General features: G+C 35.2%; 1 protein-coding gene across 2 annotated transcripts in view; it reads right to left on the reverse strand.

Moving 5' to 3' along the window:
* NUDCD1 (NudC domain containing 1) overlaps positions 1-21,820 on the reverse strand; it is an 87,804-nt gene that overhangs the window by 33,927 nt on the left and 32,057 nt on the right. For both annotated transcript variants that reach the window (XM_032760270.2, XM_058443794.1), the window contains 4 exons: positions 21,490-21,675; positions 18,451-18,631; positions 14,892-15,074; positions 4,688-4,892 (listed from right to left, as the gene is read on the reverse strand). In XM_032760270.2, the coding sequence (XP_032616161.1) occupies positions 4,688-4,892; positions 14,892-15,074; positions 18,451-18,631; positions 21,490-21,675 (755 nt within the window). The remainder of the gene's footprint in view (positions 1-4,687; positions 4,893-14,891; positions 15,075-18,450; positions 18,632-21,489; positions 21,676-21,820) is intronic.

The raw sequence follows: 21,820 nt of genomic DNA on the forward strand, positions 1-21,820 counted from the left end.
TCAAGGCAGACTACGGACATAGGAGAAGAAGTAACTTGGCCCATGTTCCTCTGGAATAGGAAGGAAAACCCAAGTAAGATGCTTTGGGAGCACCCACTGCTATAACAGAAAAGGGAAGTGGTAATAGCTATTCCACAACAAAGCAACCTTCTCCATGTGCCATCTTTCGTACACGTGTACCATATTAGCTCATGCCCTGGAACAGAACTGCAAGAATACAATAATAACTATTATAGTTATCAAATAGGACATGCAAACTTATCAGCTGTTCTTTTTCAAGACTGTTACAATCACTACCTTATGAATTAGAGCATTTAACATTTTTTTGAAACTACCTATTTTAAGAGACTATACAAAATAATAATATGAGTACTTATCATTAGCACTGAAAATTACTACCACAATAAAAGCCCAGATTTAGTTACATTTTTTCTTTTTTTGAGACAGAGTCTCACTCTCTTGCCCAGGCTGGAGTACAGTGGCACAATCTCTCTTACTGCAACCTCCGACTCCCAGGTTCAAGTGACTCTCGTGCCTCAGCCTCCCAAGTAAGTAGCTGGGATTACAGGCCACACCACCACGCCCGCCTGGCTAATATTTGTATTTTTAGTAGAGACAGGGTTTTGTCATGTTGGCCAGGCTGATCTTGAACTCCTGGCCTCAAGTGATCCGCCTGCCTTGGCCTCCCAAAGTGCGAGGATTACAGGTGTGAGCCACTGTGCCCAGCCCCCAGATTTAGTTACATTTTCTAAGGATAAAGGTAATCTTGATAATAATGATAATGATAATAATAGTAATAATGACAATAGCTTATACTTACCTACATGTCAGGTGCTGTCTTAAGCACTTTACATGTTTTAACTCATTGGTTACAGTAACCAAATAAAGTACTGTAAATATTATTATCATCACCATTTTACAAGTAAGAAAAAAAGTACTGAGGTTAAGCAACTTGCCAAGGTCACAAGCTATTTAAACAGTTTGGTTCTAAGTCTATGTTCTTCACTACTGCACTATTCTGCCTCTCTGAAAAAATATATGTAAATAACTATTAAAGAACATTACCCAGTGAACTGTTCTTAGTTGCTACCTAAACAGGTCTGAAAGAGTTGATACAATCTGTTATAATTTCCAAACCATCATTAATTTGCACAGCTAATCAGTGCACCCTTCTTGTAAGACTGCATTTATACATTTTAAAACTAGTATTGTATGCTACTATCCAAGCAAAAAAAAAAAAAAACCCACACAATGCCAAATATAATAAACTACGGATTAGTTAAAAAAATCTTTCCAAAGTGAGACAACAGTAACTTTTGAAAATGAGAGGTACGAATAATTTACTCAAGTACAGAAAATCATGTTTTTAAAACAACCATACCACCTATGCTACATTGTAATTATCTTTTTTAACACAAAATAATAATCAAACACCTCAAATTTAATGGAAAAATAATACTGATCTATGTTGATGTATTGAATGCTGAAACTACTTACATGAAGTCAAGCTATTCCCCTAGACCTTTGCTGGGTTACTGCTTGATGACTTACATTTAACAATATGTTCTAGTTGGTTTGCCAATTTGTAAATGTGACTCACATACACATAAACATAATTAAATAGAGTATGTGGAGATACAAAATACTTTTAAAAGAACCTTACAAGCAATTATTTTTGATATATTAAAAAGTGTAACAAAATCACCAAATGTCTTCATTAATGAAATGTAAGATACCTGCTTTTACAACTTCAAACTTTCTATGAGCTAGATATATTTTTCTTAGATGCTCATGATTTAGACTTGTATCAGACTCACATGGATCATATACTACTAATTAAGAACTACACTTTATATAAAAACATCTAAGTTATCCTCTATGTAACATCCACTTAAAGCACAAGATTTAGGTTGTATTTTAAATCAACCATTTCTCATTTCTGACCAAACCTGACCATTTAAAAAATTAGCTACCTAACTCTATTCATTAATCCATCACTGAATTTAATAATTACTAAGACTTGATTTAAAATAAAGTAATTTTAGTAATCCAAATAATTGGGGAATAAACTGTCTGAAATAATAGATTTGCAAAATGGCAGTTGGGGGGGGCAAAGGATTATAACTTTGTAAGACACTTAACTTTATCTTTTTTAAAAAAGATATAGTTTTGCTCCTTTAATTGAGGTATAATTTATAAATAAAATTCACAGGTTTTAAGTGTACAATTTACTGAGTTTGACAAATGCATATACCTTTGTAACCCAGTGAGGATACTGAATTATTTCCACCATATAGACCATTCCCTTGGCCTTTCTTCAGTCAATCTCCCTACACCCTAGAGATAACAAGTGTTCTGATTTGTATCACCACAGATCAGTTTTGCCAGTTCTAGAACTCCATATGTGGAATCACACAGTATGATTTTTTGTCTTTGGCTTCTTTCACTCCTAATGTTTTTAATTCATTCATATTGCTTTTTATTTATTGCTAGCACTTTATTACAGAGTAACATTCCATTGTATGAATATACCACACGTACTTATCCATTCACCTTTTCAGTAACACTAGAGATATTTCTGGCTTTTATAAGTATGCCTGCTATGAATATATGTTTGCAAATTTGTTTTGGCTTTGTTTTGTTTTTTTAACATATATTTTCGGCTGGACACGGTGGCTCACACCTGTAATCCTAGCACTTTGGGAGGTCGAGGCAGGCAGATCGCTTGAGGTCAGGAGTTCGAGACCAGTCTGAGCAACATGGCAAAACCCCATCTCTACAAAAAATACAAAAACTAGCTGAGTGACTGTGCCACTGCACTCCAACCTGGGCAACAGAGTGAGACCCTGTCTTAGAAAAACAAAAAAATTATATACATTCATTTTGGTTAAATATCAAGGAGTAGAATTGTTAAGATTAAAAATAGGTATATGTTTAACTTGATATGAAACTGCTAAACAGTCTGCCAAAGTGATTGTATTATTATTTTACACTTGTACCAGATAAGAATGAGTTGCTGGTGCCCTCCATCCTTGCCAACGTTTGATACTGTCAGTCTTCAAAGTTTTAGCCATGTATTGGTGTCTCACTCTAGTTTTAATTTTCCTAATGTCTAATGATAATTACCTTTTGATGTGCTTACTAGCTGTTCATATATCTTCTATTGTGACATGTCTATTCAAATAATTTGACCATTTAAAAAAATTGGCTTCTTTTTATTATGAATTTGTAAGGCTTCCTTATACACTAAGAATGAAAGTCCTTTGTTTAAGATGAGTACTGTGAATATTTTTTCCCAGTTCATGGCTTACCTTTTTGTTTTCTTAATGGTATCTTTAGAAGAACAAAAATTTTTAATTTTGATACGCAGAAAACGCCTGTTTTGAGATGTAGTTTCGCTCTTATTGCCCAGGCTGGAAAGCAATGGCCCAGTCTCGGCAACCTCCGCCTCCTGGATTCAAGCAATTCTCCTGTCTCAGCCTACCAAGTAGCTGGGATTTCAGGCACCTGCCACCACGCCCAGCTAATTTTTGTGTTTTTAGTTGAGATGGGGTTTCACCATGTTGGTCAGGCTGGTCCCGAACTCCTGACCTCAGGCAATCCACCCGCCTCAGCCTCCCAAAGTGCTGGGATTACAGGCATGAGCCACTGTGCCTGGCCACTTATGTATTTCTTTTATGGCTGTGTCCTGAACACACAATTCACAAAAGAAATATAAATGGAGAATTTACATAAGAAAAAATTACTACAATTTACAAAGAAATATTAATTATTCCACTTTTAGAAATTTATCTTTCATATATATTTCTACACATGTGAAATAATATGTATATAAACAGAAGTTACTGAAAACAACCTAAATTAACACAATAGAGGATTGTCTAAAATGATGGTGCAGTTGATAGAATAAAATACCGTGATGTCATAAAAGAGAATTTAATAATTTTTATATATTCATTATGGAAAGATCCCTAAGATTTATCACTGCAAGTGAACAAAAGCAAGATGTATAATTGTGTAAAGTATGTGTTAAAATCTTTTTTGTTGTTGTTAGAGACAGGGTTTTCTCTTTTTGCCTAGGCTGGTCACAAACTCCTGGCCTCAAGCAATCCTCCTACCTCGTCATCCCAAATGTTGGGATTACAGGCGTGAGCCACTGCAGCTAGCCGCCAAAAGTAGTTTTCCTTAAAGAAAAGGAAAAAGTATGTGTGATCCTTGAATGTACGTAAAATGAAACAACACTGATTGTGAGGAGTGGGAGGATGGGTGACCCATAGGCTTGTGGTGGAGGCAGACTTCTCACTCTATATCCTTTTGTATATTTAAAATTTTAAAGAATAGAAATATATTATCAAGCCAGCAAACTAAAGTTAAAAAAATTATTTCTATTAAAAAGTTTGAAAAAGTGCAATTTAAAATAGTAATTTTTACCTATGATTATTATTGTATCCAGAGCTGGTAAAACAAAGCACTACCATATTCTCCAAGTGATAGCTAGGCTACTATCTTTAATTTCAACTAGAAATAGGCTCTTTGACACAGTAATTCTATTTTTAATATATATTAAGAAAAGTAACCAGCAATACAGACAGAACTATTGTATTAATCTCTGATGTAACCACTGTGGAAAGAGTAAAAAGAAAAGAAAAAAAGATAATAGAATATTAAAGTAAAATTATAAAAATACCTATTACTCTCTTTAATTATCCATGTACTGCTTTCATGATCAATAGATGAATAGAGTTTTCCTTCTAAAAACTGGTGATCCTTCAGTACAATGTTGATGTGATCAGGCAAAAACTGTATTTGAATGTCCTCCTTAGTACTGTCTTCTGGAAGCCGCATCGTTACCGTCAAATCATCTTCAGTCTGTTGCCAGTAATACAGAGGTTCTATTGGGAAAAGAAAAATGCATCATGTAATAAAAAATTAGAGAAAGCATACACACACACAAAACCTATCTAAAAGAATTTTAGTATATTTACTAGTGATCATCTCACAAAATGCAATTATAAACAAACATGCACAGATCTCTTTGAGGAATTTTCACTCAAAGATTTGCAGCAATTAACATGAAATTTTCCCCTTCCAGACTTACCTAATGCTTGAGGAGATAGAGCACTCATAAAATACTGATAGCAATCCTTTATCCTCATTTCTTCCCTCTCTCCCTCCCTTCATCCCTCTTTCACTCCTTCTTTCCTTTAAACACACACACACAGTGAATCCCTAGTTCAAAAGAACACAAAATATGTTATTCAGAAAAGCTAGCAAAGCAGTTACATAATAATATCTCAATGGATAGCTTCTGCCAGATAATGGGAATGGGAGGATGTGCAAAATCACATGCACTTTTAGTATACATTAAAGGCCATACTACCCCAACCCTTCCTGTGTATACATCACAGTGCAGCCAGGTCCTCTCCACTCCACTTCTAAGCAGATCTCCAGGCATTAAAAGCACCTTGCCCAGATTGGCAGCCTGAACTGCCCCATCTTTCCTATGCATATATCTGGTGTAGAGGGGCCCTCTCTGCTTCACACCCAGGCAGACTTTCAGGCATTCAAAGCACCTGTTTGCCTGTTTCAACAGCCTGAGTTAACCTACATCTCCTGTGCAGAGATTTTCATACAGAGGGGCCCTCTCTGCTCCATGCCTAGGCAGAGCTCCAGGTACGTGGAGCTTTCCTAGATTAGGAGTTCATGCCATCCCCCGAACCCTGTCCGGAGAACTTGGGGCTGGGAGGGTTTCTCAGCTCCACATTTAGGCATGCCTGTGGGCATTTAGTGGCTGCCAGGTGGATTCTCCCTCAGCGCTGGTGCCCACACCTGCCACTGGGGGATCTGTAGGCAGATCTGCCCAGTCTCGTCCTGCCCATCTTGGCCCCCACTCCCCAGGGCTGAGCAGGGAGCTCAGACAACTGTGCAATCCAAGAATCAGCCCATTGCCTGAGGCAACAGAGAGTTCTCCCAATAAACAAGGATTAAGTATATACCCTGCTGCACTGGCTGCAATTGGCTGTTACTAACAAGCACCATCTACTGGCTTGTAGGTTAAACTGCATAGCCCAATATACAACCTACCAACAGAACCACGTAGGGCTATGGAAGCAAAGCCTAAAGACCCTATTCAGCATTCTTTACAGTCACACCCCCTAGAGAGGGAAAGAGAAAGAAAACAAACAAACAAACAAACATAATACTGTAAGGAAAGAAAGAAAAAGAAAAAATCCTACCTGCACAAAAATATTATAAAAATTTGAAGTGCCAGCATCTCTAGATAAGAAACCAGAAAATCAAACACCACATGTTCTCACTCATAAGTGGGAGTTGAACAATGAGAACACAAGGATATAGGGAGGGGAACATCACACACCGGGGTTGTCGGGGGGTGGGGGGCTACAGGAGGGATAGCATTAGGAGAAATACCTAATGTAGATGACGGGTTGGTGAGTGCAGCAAATCACTATGGCACGTGTATACCTATGTAACAAACCTGCACGTTCTGCACATGTATCCCAGAACTTAAAGTTTAATAAAAAAATTCAAAAAAAAAAAAAAAAAAAGAAACTAGTGCAAGAATTCTGGCACCGTAGAAAAATCTGAATGTAGTGACACAACAAAAAATATCACTAGTTCTCTAGAAATGGTCCTTAACCAAAATAGACACTCAGAAATAAGACACAAAGAATTCAAAGCATGGATTGCAAGGAAGCTCAACAAGATCTAAGACAAGGTTGAAAATCAATATAAAGAAACTTCTAAAACAATCCAAGAAACGAAGGAAGAGATAAACATCTTTAAAAGAAATCAATACAAACTTCTGGAATTGAAAAACTCACTTATGGAATTTCCAAATACAATTGAAAGCTTTATCAACAGACTGGACCGAGCAGAAGAAAGAATTCCAGAACCTGAAGGCCAGTCTTTCAAACTAGTCCAGCTAGACAAAAATAAAGAAAAAAGAATTAAAAAAAAATGAACAAAGTTTCTGAGAAATATGAAATTATGTAAAGTAACCAACCCTATGAACTACTGGCATTCCTGAGAAGAAACACTAAACAAACTGAAAAACATATTTGAGGGAATAATTCAGAAAATTTCCCTAATCCTGCTAGAGAGGTAGACATTCAGGTATAAGAAATCCAGAGAACCCCTGAAAAATACTATACAAAATGAAGATCACCAAGGCATACAGCACTAGACTGTCCAAGGTCAACACTAAAGAAAAAACCTTAAAGGCACCTAGAGAAAAGAGATTACATAGGGGAACCTCATTAGGCTAACAGCAGACTTCCCAGCAGAAACCTCACAAACCAGGAGAGATTGAGGGCCTATTTGCAGAATTTTTAAAGAAATTCCACCTAAGAATTTCATATCCCACTAAACTAAGCTTCATAAGTGAAAGAGAAACAAAATATTTTCCAGGCAAGCAAGCACTAAGAGAATTAGTTACCACTATACCAGCCTTAACAAGAGATCTTTAAGGAAGTTCTAAACAGAAAAACAAAAGAACAGTATCTGCTACCACAAAAACACAAGGACAGAGCTACAGTCCCTGTAAAGCAACTATACAATAGAAACTACAAAGCAATCTGTAACAACTTCATGATAGAATCAAAACTTCACATAACAATATTAACCTTAAATGTAAATGATCAAAACATCCCACTTGAAAGGCACAGAGTGGAAAGCTGGATTTAAAAAAAACAAAAAACAAAAAACAAAAACAAAAAAAACAAGGCCCATCTGCATTCTACAAGAGACCCATCTGACACACAATGACACCCACAGGCTCAAAGTAAAGGGCTGGAAAAAAACTTGCTATGCAAATGGAAAACAAAAAGGGCAGGAGTCATAATTCTTACATCAGATAAAATAGACTTTAAACCAACAAAGGTTAAAAAAGGACAAAGGGCATTACATAATAATAAAGGGTTCAATTCAATGAGAAGACTGAACTATCCCAAATATCTATGTGCTCAACATTGGAGGACCCTGATACATAAAAACAAGTACTTCTAGACCTATGGAAAGACTTAGCCACAAGACAATAGTGGGGAACTTCAACATACCACTCACAGCATCACACAGATCATCAAGGTAGGAAACTAAAGAAAAAAATTCAGGACTTAAATTTGACACTTAATCTAACAGACATCTACAGAATACCCCACCCATCAACCACAGAATATAAATCCTACTCATCTGCACACAGAACATACTCCAAGATCACTCACACGCTCAGCCATAAAGCAAGTCTCAATAAATTATAAAAAATGAAATCATACCAATCATACTGTAAGATGACAGTGGAATAAAAATAGAAATCAATACCAAGAAGATCTCTCAAAAACCACACAGTATCATGGAAATTATCTGGGATGCAGCAAAAGCAGTGTTAAGGGGAAAGTGCTATGTATCTACCTCAAAAAGTAAGAAAAGTCTCAAATTAATTATCTAATATCACACCCAGAAGAACAAGAAAAAAAAAACAAATACCAAAGCTAGCAAAAGAAAAGACATAACTAAAATCAAAGCAGAACTGAATGAAATTGAGACTCAAATATGCAAACAATGAATCCATGAAACCAAAAGTTGGTTTTTTTTGAAAGGATAAACAAGATCAATAGGCTGTTAGCTAGATTAACAAAAAGAGAGAAGATGTAAATAAACACAATCAGAAATGAAAAGGTAACATTACAACCAATTCCACAGAAATACAAAAAAAAACCCAGAGACTATTATGAACCCCTGTATCACACAAAATCCAGAGAAAATGGATAAATTCCTAGAAACACAATCTCCCAAGATTGAATCAGAAAGAAACTGAAACCTTGAACAGACCAATATCAAGTTCCAAAATTCAATCAGTAATAAAAAAATCTATCAACCAAAGGAAGCCCTGGACAGATGGATTCACATCCGAATTCTACTAGACATACAAGGAAAAGCCGGTACCAATTCTACTGAAACTATTCCAAAAAAATCGAGGAGGAGGAACTCCCTCCCTAACTCACTCTATGAAGGCAGCATCATCTTGATACCAAAACCTGGCAAAGACATACACACAAAATAAAAACGACAGGCCAATATCCCTGATGAACATAGATGTAAAAATCTTCATCAAAATACTGGCAAGCTGAATCCAACAGCACAACAAAAATTTGACTATGATCAAGTAAGCTTCATTCCTGGGGATGCAAGGTTAGTTTAACATATGCAAATCAATAAATGTGATTCACTACGTAAACAGAATTAAAAACGAAAATCATATGATCACCTCAACAGATGAAGAACAAATGTTCAGTAAAATCCAACATCCCTTCACTATACAAATCGTTAAGAAACTAGGCATCAAAGGAACATACTTCAAAACAACAAGAGCCATCTATGACAAACTCACAGCCAACATCATACTGAACAGGCAAAAACGAAGCATTCCTCTTGAGAACTGAAACAAGACAAGGATGCTTACTCTTACTGCTCCTATTCAACATAGTTCCGGAAGTACTAACCAGAGCAATCAGGCAAAAGAAATAAATAAAAGGTATCCAATTACGAAAAGTCAAACTTTGCAGATGATATAATTCCATACCTAGAAAACCCTAAATATTCCACCAAAAGGCTCCTGGAACTGACAAATGGCTTCAGTAAAGTTTCAGAATACAAAATCAATGTATGAAAATCAGTAGCATTTCTACAAACCAATAATGTTCAAGCTGAGAGCCAAATCAAGAACACAATCCCATTTACTGTAGTTGCCAATAATAATAATAATAATAATAAAATACCTACGAATTCATCTAACAAGGAGGTGAAATATCTCTACAAAGAGAATTACAAAGCACTGCTGAAAGAAATAACAGATGACACAGACAACTGGAAAGACATTCCAAGCTAATGGGTCGGAAGAATCAATATCATTAAAATGTCCATACTGCTCAAAACAAACTACAGATTAAATGCTATTCCTATCAAACTACCAATGTCATTTTTCACAGAACTAGAAAACACTATTCTAAAATTCATATGGATCCAAAAAAGAGCCCGAATAGCCAAAGCCATCCTAAGCAAAAAGAACAAAGCCAGAGGCATCACACTAACTGACTTCAGAGTATACTACAGGGCTACAGTAACCCAAAAAAGTACAAAAACAGATACACAGACCAGTGGACCAAGAAATAAAGTCACACACCTATACCCATCTGATAATCTTTGATAAAGGCAGCAAAAACAAACAATAGGGAAAGGAGTCCCTATTCAATAAGGGTGCTGGGATAGTTGGCTAGCCATATGCAGAAAAATGAAACTGGTCCCCTACCTCTCACCATATACAAAAATTAACTCAAGATGAACTGAAGATTTAAATGTAAGACCTCAAACTGTAAGAATCTTAGAAGAAAACCTAGGCAACACCATTGTGGACACTGGCCTTGAGAATGAATTATGACTAAGTACTCAAAAGGAATTTCAACAACAAAAAAATTGACAAATGGTCCCTAATTAAATGAAAGAGTTCCTCCACAGCAAAAGAAACTATGAGTAAACAAACTATAGAATCAGAGAAAATATTTGTTAACTATGCACCCAACAAAAGTCTAATATCAAGGCTCTATAAGGAACTTAAACAACTGAACAAGCAAAAAACAAATAACTCCATTAAAAAATGGGCAAAAGACATGAACAGCACTTCGCAAAACAAGACACACAAATGGCCAACAAACATGAAAAAATACTCCACATCACTAATCATTAGCACTAATTATCAGAGATTTGCACTTGCAAATCAAAACTACAAGCGGAGTATCATCTCACACCAGTCAGAATGGCTATTAATAAAAAGTCAAAAAACAACACATGCTGATAAGGCTGTGGAGAAAAGGGAATGCTGATACACTATTGGTGGGAATGTCAATTAATTCAGGCCCTGTGGAAAGCAGTTTGGAGATTTCTCAAAGAACTTAAAACAGAACTACAATTCAACCCAGTAATCTCAATAGTGGGTATATACACAAAAAATAAATAAATAAATAATTTTTTTTGCCATAGACACATGTGCTAGTATGTTCATCACAGCACTATTCACCACAGTAAAGACATGGAATCAACATAGGTGCCCATCAACAGTGGACTGAATAAAAACAATGTGGCACATATACACCATGAAATACTACACAGCCAGGTAAAAGAACAAAATCATGTCCTTTGCAGCAACATGAATGTAGCAAGTGGCCATTATCCTATGCAGATTAGTGCCGGAACAGAAAACCAAATACCACATGATCTCACTTATAAGTGTGAGCTAAAGACTGGGTACTACCACATGATCTCACTTATAAGTGTGAGCTAAAGACTGGGTACTCATGGACATAAAGACGGCAACAACACACGATAGGGACTACTAGAGGGGGTAGAAAGGGTTGAAAAAGTAACTGTTGGGTACTATGCTCAGTACCTGCATGACAGGATCAATCGTACCCCAAATCTAAGCACCATGCAATACACCCAGGTAAAACAACACTGACATGTACCCGCTGAATCTAAAATAAAGATTGAAATTTTAAAAAAGTATTAATTAATGAAAGGCCATGGATGTAGACTAAAGGTAAAGTCACATTTTTTTAATCACGTATACGTTGTTAAATGTATACAAACACCTAAATAATTTTCTCAATTATTGGTTGCTTTGAGTACCTTTCTATGCCTTTAGAAATTGTGTTTTAGGTCTTTAAAAACATATGTTATTAAAATGCCAAATAGCCAATAGGTAATACCAGTCTTCTTGAAGTTAACAGAAAAGGAAACCAGTATATATATTAATATTCAAAAAGTATTACACATGCCCATCAATGACCAAACTACCCATAATTTTTAAAAATTACAACACTTTTCCTTTATTACTGTGAAAATCCTATGACAAAATAAACAATGAATTTGGAGGGAACTCAAGATATAGCATGAGATGTCATCAAGAAAAACAATACCTGTGGTAGTGATTTAAATACATGATGCGAGGCCGGGCGCGGTGGCTCACGCTTGTAATCCCAGCACTTTGAGAGACCGAGGTGGGCGGATCACGAGGTCAGGAGATCGAGACCACGGTGAAACCCCAACTACTAAAAATACAAAAAATTAGCCGGGCGTGGTGGCGGGTGCCTGTAGTCCCAGCTACTCAGAGAGGCTGAGGCAGGAGAATGGCGTGAACCCGGGAGGTGGAGCTTGCAGTGAGCCGAGATCGTGCCACTGCACTCCAGCCTGGGTGACAGAGCGAGACTCCGTCTCCAAAAAAAAAAAAAAAAAAACATGATGTGTCCCACTTAGGCTTCAATCTGTCTTGGAACTACATGGTTCTAAGTTATCTGGGCAGAATGGTTCCAAAGATTAAGGCATTCCTTCTATTCCCTCGAAATTGCTTACCAAAGGAATTCTAAAGACACACGATCTACAGAAATAAATAGCTATTCTGCCTGAGCTTTGGATGAGGTTAGCATTATAATTAGACAGAATAGTAACATTTATTCAGGAAAGGATCTTAGAGATAATCTAACAAAAAACGAATCCCGTATGAGGAAACCAAGGTGTTAAAAGTCTAAAGAAAAGGCCTACTAAGTGCACAAGTTTTTGTATTCAGAGGTGCATATATTTATAAACCTGTGAAAAATATTTTTCAATTATATATTACATTAATATTCATTTTTTAAAGCATCCCAAAATAGTAAACCTAGGTTGCTCTGCTTATAGAGTAGCCATTCTTTTATTTCTTTACTTTCTTAATCAACGTGCTTTCACTTAAAAATAAAAAGGTAAAACTAATGTTTTAAAGGCAAGGACTTCATGTCTAAAACACCAAAAGCAATGGCAACAAAAGCCAAAATTGACGAATGGGATCTAATTAAACTAAAGAGCTTCTGCACAGCAAAAGAAACTAACATCAGAGTGAACAGGCAACCTACAAAATGGGAGAAAATTTTCACAACCTACTCATCTGACAAAGGGCTAATATCCAGAATCTACAATGAATTCAAACAAATTTACAAGAAAAAAACAAACAACCCCATCAAAAAGTGGGCGAAGGACATGAACAGACACTTCTCAAAAGAAGATATTTATGCAGCCAAAAAACACGTGCAAAAATGCTCATCATCACTGGCCATCAGAGAAATGCAAATCAAAACCACAATGAGATACCATCTCACACCAGTTAGAATGGCCATCTTTCAAAAGTCAGGAAACAACAGGCGCTGGAGAGGATGTGGAGAAATAGGAACACTTTTACACTGTTGGTGGGACTGTAAACTAGTTCAACCATTGTGGAAGTCAGTGTGGCGATTCCTCAGGGATCTAGAACTAGAAATACCATTTGACCCAGCCATCCCATTACTGGGTATATACCCAAAGGATTATAAATCATGCTGCTATAAAGACACATGTACACATATGTTTATTGTGGCACTATTCACAATAGCAAAGACTTGGGACCAACCCAAATGTCCAACAACGATAGACTGGATTAAGAAAATGTGGCACATATACACCATGGAATACTATGCAGCCATAAAAAATGATGAGTTCATGTCCTCTGTAGGGACATGGATGATACTGGAAATCATCATTCTCAGTAAACTACCACAAGGTCAAAAAACCAAACACCACATGTTCTCACTCATAGGTGGGAATTGAACAATGAGAACACATGGACACAGGAAGGGGAACATCACACTCCGGAGACTGTTGTGGGGTGGGGGGAGGGGGGAGGGATAGCATTAGGAGATATACCTAATGCTAAATGACGAGTTAATGGGTGCAGCACACCGACATGGCACATGGATACATATGTAACAAACCTGCACATTGTGCACATGTACCCTAAAACTTAAAGTACAATAACAAAAAAAAAAATAATTAACTTGTTTAACAAAAAAGGCAAATTCAAAGAATAATATGCAGAATTGTTAAATATTATAAAAATCTCTGTTAAGTAAAATATACTATTCTCTGGCTAAGAACATCAGAAATACGAACAGTAATTATTACAGAGGAATGTTCTCTTGAATAGCTTTAAAAGAATGTCTGTTCTTTATATACAAATATAAATTTCTTCTGAAATTTCTTGTTAGTCTTTTTTTCTTTTTTTGAGACAGTCTCGCTGTCGCCCAAGCTGGAGTGCAGTGGCACAATCTTGGCTCACAACAACCTCTGCCTCCTGGGTTCACGTGATTCTCCTGCCTCAGCCTCCCAAGAAGCCGGCACTACAAGCACCCGCCACCACACCTGGATTTTTTTTTGTATTTTTAGTAGAGATGGGGTTTCATCGTGTTAGCCAGGATGGTCTCGATCTCCTTGACCTTGTGATCCGCCCACCTAGGCCTCCCAAAGTGCTGGGATGACAGGCGTGAGCTGCAGTGCCTAGCCAATCTTTTCATGCTAAAACATAACCTTCATTCACTCATTCAACACTGATAAAATTATGTGATTCTGCCCTCAAGGAACTCACTTTCAGTTTAGTATAAAAGGTAAGAACAGGTACGTTAGCTTAACTTATTTTTAAAAATTAATAACTTCAATATTACACTATTAATACCATCAATACTAATAGCAAATAGACATTTATTTGATAACTATTTATTAAGCACCTAATCAAGGAAGCTAATAAATGATTTTTTTAAAAAACATTTTTGGTAATAACAAAATGATCAAATTAAACCAGTTCATTCACACTATTAAGGTGGTATACCTTATAAAAGACTTCTGGAAAATACATGAGAAAATAAAGAAAAAATTATGCATCTATCTTGCCCTTGTAGAACTATCAACCTAACTGGGAAAACAAAAGACATAAATATATGTTTATGCAAATACAAATAAGCTCTATTAAGAATAAAAATTACCTTTGATTTTCTCTGACATGTCTTCATCCATATTTTCTTCAAGATCTTGACAAGCCTGAACAAATGTGAAAGACTTGTAGGATACAATCATTAGACCATTTCCATCGGGCTCAATAGCAGCATAATGTGGCACTGACTTTCCACGGAGAATATCACGCTTAATAATTTCATATTTTTTATTATCTGTAAGAAAGAGTATTTTAGAACAAAACATTACAAATAAAAACTATTATCAAAATATTCTGATATTTAAAAATTGATTTTAATTATAATTAAATAATTTTAATGTATTATTAAAAGGTACACTATTAAGAGTCTTTTCATAAGGATAAACAATTTACAACCTAATTTTCTGTAAATAAGTCCCTATTTTAAAATACTGGGTCTGGTGAAATTTGTTCCTGATTGTCCTGTCCAATGTGGTAGTCACTGGCCAGAAGAGTCTACTTAAAATTAAGTAAAATTTGAATTCCTCAGTCACACTAGCCACATTTTAATTGCTCAATAGCCACACATGACTAGTAGCTACTGCAGTGAATGGTACACATATAAAACATGTCCATCTTGAAGAAATCTCTTATTAGACAGCAGTGCCCCAGAACTCCAACATGACTGGCTTACTTGGAATAACAGCCTCTGTATGACCTACCTCTCCTTGACTAAAGCCTGTCTGCCTTCTCAGCAGGTATGTGATAAGTTTCTTCTGAAAAGTGACAAATTAAGGACAAGAGGAAACATGCAGTGTGGACTATTTTTCTGCCTGCTCTAACTCCTGATAAGGGGCATTTTAACAATGAAATAAATTTATAGCAGAAATGATTTTTTTTACACACTCAAGACATTTATCTATATGCTTATAATTAAACATAAATTAGTGCTACTTTTAAGATATAAACAACTGTATTCCAAAAGTTTCTGACAAATTAAACTTATTTTCCTATAAAGACAGTAATTTTTTGCTTTAAAAAGTACTCAAACATTTTAGCTGACTCCATACTTTTACCTATACTGTTACTCTTCAAAGTGGGTTATACTTGCAGGCTTCATACTGAGTAGTCAAAAATCACAACTCAATGTTATATTATTATGAGTTTTAACATAATAATACCATCTGTTCTAAAATATCTCATTGTTTTTACTCAAAATCCTCACCTACATTCACACATTAAATTCACACATATTTAAGAACAGGCTTGTAATTTAATGAATGAACAAAACTCCTACACTTCCCCTATAGATACATGCAGGGCCAAAAGTCCTACTTGACTTTAAAGATCCAAACACAGACATTACATATTTATAGGGTGGCTTTTCCCAACATGCATGGGACAGAAAGAATAGGAAGTCTCAAAAACTGGATTCCATGGTTAAATATGTGGAGAAATGCTAGGTTAAAATTAAATGTAAATTGTTTTTTGTTTGTTTGAGACAAGATTTTGCCCTGTTGCCCAAGCTAAAATGCAATGGCACGATCACATCTCACTGTAGCCTCAAACTCCCAGGCTCAAGAAATCCTCCTGAGTAGCTGGAACTCTAGGTGCACACCACCATGTTGAGCTAATGTTTTTGTAATTTTTGTAGAGACAGTGGCTCACTATGTTGCCCAGACTGGTCTCAAACTCCTGGGCTCAAGTGATCCTCCTGCTTTGACCTCCCAAAGTGCTGAGATTAGAGCCTTTGCATCTAACCTAAATTTTTTTTACTCACAATTTTTAGAAACTTTAATATGCTTAATGTGTAATGGAGCTATTTTATGTCCACATTTTCAAACTTATCTGACCATAAATATAATTTATGAAATGTTTCATTTAAAATAGTTTACAAAAAATACTGTTCTGTTAACTAAAAAGAAAAAGAAAAAAAAACCAATCATATTAGTAATAGTCTGGGAGAGAAGGAACAAGATATAAAAGAAAGATAAAGGGAACAACAAAGAGAATTAATGATAACTGCAATCTTGGGAGAAAAAAGGTTAGTCTCAATGTATCTGTCCAGTTGAGGCAAAGAAATGAAGACAAAGGTGATGGAGAAGATAGAGCTGGAGCAGAGCACTGCTATGTTCTGAGGCAATTTGATGAGTTACCACAGATTGAGAAAAAGATGTTACAGAACCAAGTGTCTTGGAGAAAGGAGGAGGAATATGCATGACAATGTCTCCTGTAAGATTTTGAATTATGTACCTTAAAAAAATTAAGGTTTCCATTATCTGAAGCAGGAGTTCTGCAAACTAGGACCCTTGAGCCAAAGCTGAATCTAGGCCTATTTTTGTATGGCCTGTGAGCTAAGCATGAATTTTATATTTTTAAATTGTTAAAATAGTAATATTTAAAGAATAATATTTAAATATATGTCAAAAAAACATAAAATTCAAATTTCAATGTCCATAAAGCATGACTGGAACACAACTATACTCATTCATTTATATATTGTCTATGGCTGCTTTTGCACTGTATCGGCATACTCGGATAGCTGTGACATAGATCTTATGGTTACCAACTGGGATTTCAAAAAAGTTTTCTAATATCTAATTTAAAGTTTAAAGTTACTGTGTTCCTCCAGAGATAAAACTACAACACCAAAAAGAACTAATAAATTATATTGAATACTTCAAAGAACAAATCTAGGAGACTTATTCAGTTTATTTATAAACTATTTTGAGATATCTATTAGATAGATAAGACAGATAGCTGTTTTAGAATAAAAGGCAAAACCCTCTTAGGAAACAAATACTATAGTCTTTATTGAATTGAAAACTAGCAGCTATGGTAAAGAAATATTTTTCTACAGAGATGAATGATAATTTAATTTATATTAACTTACTCATAAATGAGTCAGCTAATAAAAACTACTGAGAAAAAGAGCATAGAGTCATTATGGAAACAAGCACTCTCAGTACTCAACTATAGTTAAAAAGAAAACACTCAATGAGTCAGCAGGAACTAAGCAAAGGCAAAGAGATTTCTTAATACCTTAAAGAAACCCTAATTAATACATGAGATTGTAATTTTTAATGTCAAGTTAGAAGCTTGACAGACAGCTTCAAACACACCAAAGCTCAGGACTATTCTAAACATGGGAGCACATTTGGTGAGAAAAAGTAACAGTCTTCCAATTAGATTTAAAAGAAATCATACCTGTAATTTAATGAAATAAAGACATTCATTTCCAAGTAAGTATTTATATTTATTTACACTTAAATTATACTATAATTTATTAATTTACATTTAGTTTTAGTTATAAATTTTTGTGTATCACATATATATATGCACATATTTTTGTATATATTAAAAATACACCTGTTAAATTATTCAAAACATGTAACAATATCTTCTTTTATATAAAAGGCATAATTGGCTGTGGATGCACACTGCAATTTTTTTTCTATAAAATACATCTGAGGAAAAACTATCTACACATATTCATTCCACCAGTAGTGGCAGGTGCCAGAATTGTAACACAATGCCCAAGAAAGAGCAAACAGTATATACAGGGAGAGTTTGCGTTTCAAAATCTACTAAATAATGCCAACCAGAGAGAGAGATTCAGACTTTTGTTTTACCTTTATTTTTCTTACTGATAGTGACCCACTCCAGAGAAACATAGAAACCACTTCCTTTCATATCCAATTCCTCTTTCTCTATTCGAAGAAGGAGGGTAGCTATAGAATGTTCTTCAGCATTTAGCAATGAGATACTGTGAATTATAATAAAGGGGTCCCCAAGTTCTTCATTAAACATAATCTACAAAACAAAATTGCACACACAAAGAAGTGTACATAATTACATGAACACAGATAGCACAGAGGGAATACATAGTATTCTGATGATTCAACAGTTATTTTGGATACTATTTATTACAAGAAATTTAAAAATAAAAAGGCCTTTACATAAAGACTGCAAGTTTAGATAATGTTCCCTGAGGACAGAACTTTTAAGAAAATATTTATTTGTATAAAAAAAAAACTGACCATTAGTCTTGGCTACCTTGCTTCTTCTGTTTCTAGATATTGTATATGAGTGTGCATGTGTGTATGCCTTTTTCCTGTTTTTTGTTTGTTTGTTTATTCTCTGGAAGTTTACAAAGGCAAGAGTCAAAAACATTGAAGAATTACCAAAACATGTTTTTTCTCAAAAACAAAAGAGCCTATTAGCATTTAAGAATAAGCTAACAAACTCTATTTAAAATATAATCCTAAAGTGTTTTTTGAAAAGCAAAAAAGCATCATGTAAAAACACACAAAATCTTATCTAAGCATCATACAGAAACACACAAAATCTTACCAAATTCTTTCTTATACCACAAACACAAGATCTCAACAACTATTACATTTTTAAGAGTAAATACAAAATAGAGAAGGTTTTAAGGCTGCTTCCTAAACAAGATTTCCAGATAAGATATGGACAGTTGAGAAAAAGCCTAACTGAAAAAAAGGTAGCTTTAAAAAACAAAAACAAAAAACAAAAAACAAAACCTGTACCTGGAATCCCCACATATCTACTCCTACTTGAAAACCTTACAAAGAAAAATGTGCTTTAATGTCATCAACTTCCCTACATATTTGAACATCTGCCAAAATCATTCAAGTAGTGGGCCTTCAGAATCCATTCTTAAGATTTCCATAAACAGAAAAAGCAAAAGCTTAAAAAAAAATCCTTAAATATTCAAAACAGAGATGACAGATGAAGGCAGGTTTTTATTGGTTGATTGGGTTTTGCTTTTGTTTGGGGAATAGTGGAAACAAAAGGGAAGAACAGAAAATGACAAGTTTCGGCAGGAACAAGTAGCTAGTTTATTGTCTCTTTTTTCTTTCTAGTATGAGTGAAAGGAACTGGAATGAAAGCAAAAGAGTAGATGGCGTACTTTTAAAAATTATTAGGCTGAAGTTTCTAGTTTTCTGAACAAGCCCAGCATCTAAACTGTGATACCGTTGATACACAGCACTTCCATGGTATTAGAGGCAACACATTTGGAAAGCAAGCTGTCTCCTTTAATTTCTCTTTTTAAACTTCAGTAATCACCACCACCACCACCACCCTTGGCTCCCTTACCCCCCACCATGCTCCGTAATCACTTCTACTTTTAGCTTCTCTGTTATATTAATTACCCTAAAGTCCTAAAACCCTCCTGAATTGTTTCTTAAAGTGACCAATATTCCACAGTATCCCTCACACCTCAATTAATGCCCAAATCTCCTCCCTCTGCCACCAGTACCTAGTCAAAACTATTATTAGCTGAAAACATCTCTGGAGGGAGCTTATTTCATTAGAGCAGTATACGCTAAAGAAGGTACAAGGTAGATTTAAATTTTTAAATTTATTTAAAAGATATTATTGAAGGCTTAATACACACCAAGGGGATACACAAAACAAAACCAAAAGAAGTATAAGCCCATATGAAATAATGTGTGGTATTATTTTTAAGATGAAAGTGAGCCAAGTAGGTTTGTCCTGTTCAAAATCTACAGAATCCATACAGCTCAATACCAGATAAATTCCCACTCATATCTCTCCTGCCCATTATTCTCAAAATACCTTCCAACTGTTTCACGTAGCTGTGCTACATACCACATTACTTGTTTTTCAGAAAAATAAAAGTTGTTACTAAAGGCCAAAACAGAAATTGTCACAGTATCCAATGAATATTTGAAACTGTGAATGCAACAGGCTCTTGTAAATAGGCTACTGCTGTTTTGGTTATTTACTGTGTATATTGAACATACTATAATTTGGTAGTATAACATTTAGTATAACTTAGTAAAGTAGGTAAACCATTTGGTTCTAAGACCCAACTGGTTTTTCTCAAGTAATTAAAGCCTGGTCTTTGTAGGCATCTGTTGGTCAGATGAAATTATTTTGTAAGACATAAATATATTAAGCTCGAATCTCTTTATTTACCCAGAACTAAAGGCTACCCGCTGAGATTCAGACAGTAGCAATATTACAATACACTTACTAGCATAACTCAAAGGAGCTGAAGCAGTAAACTAAATCTTTTGATGATCTACTTGGCATCATTTTCTTCTACTTTCAAAAACTGTAGTTCTAGAGAAATTAATTCCTTATTTATTATATTAAAACCCTAACCTACCCTTTAGATTTATATCTAATTTTTTAAATTAGAGTAAAAATGTTGTCTTGGAAATTGGCATATAACTATATATTTATATCATGTATTTTTCTAAGTAGAGAATATTCTGGTAATTTGACCACTATTTGACCAATGTAAACATCCCAGCAAATCTAACATAACGGCAGAGGAGAAAAACATCCTAACATAAGCTTTTGGTCAACTCTTCTTCAAGAAGGAGGAGGCAATGTCAATGCTTAATGAAGTACTCTACGCATATAAGATGTCTGCTGAAAAATGAATGCAATTCTTGACAACTGCACTGACTCCAGATCAAAACAGGAGTGGTTAATGTAACAGTTTGTGAAAAATATACATTTTATAATTTAGTTAAAAAGCGATACAAAACATATATATCAAACAAACAACAGATCACATGTAAACCATCCTTGAAAAGTGTCATTTTAAAATAAGTAGGGTGTAATTTACATATATTTTCTAGACTTTGCATAAGTCTTAAACAAACCCTCACCTCCCATTTTTCAGAAGCGCTATTTCCACGTTCACCTGTTCCAATGACATACAATCTTCCAGTTCCATCTGACAAGGTAACCCAGGTAGAAGATGAGAAATGGATAGATGCACAAAGACGGTTGTCACATGCTGTCAAATCTGTAGGAAGTCGAAACACCTCTCGTGGTTTTCCTAAGGCAGTGTCCTAAAAAGAAGACCAAATATTACATTAATCTCTTCCTCTTCACTGATCCACACACACAAAATAAATATCTGCAGTGTGGTGGTTTCTCTCCTTTTTTTAAGAGTTGGAGTCTAATTCCTCTTCCTTTGATGTGAGCTGTCCTACT

This window comes from Hylobates moloch, unplaced genomic scaffold, assembly GCF_009828535.3.
Source record: "Hylobates moloch isolate HMO894 unplaced genomic scaffold, HMol_V3 SCAFFOLD_9, whole genome shotgun sequence".
Classification (NCBI taxonomy): Eukaryota; Metazoa; Chordata; class Mammalia; order Primates; family Hylobatidae; genus Hylobates; species Hylobates moloch.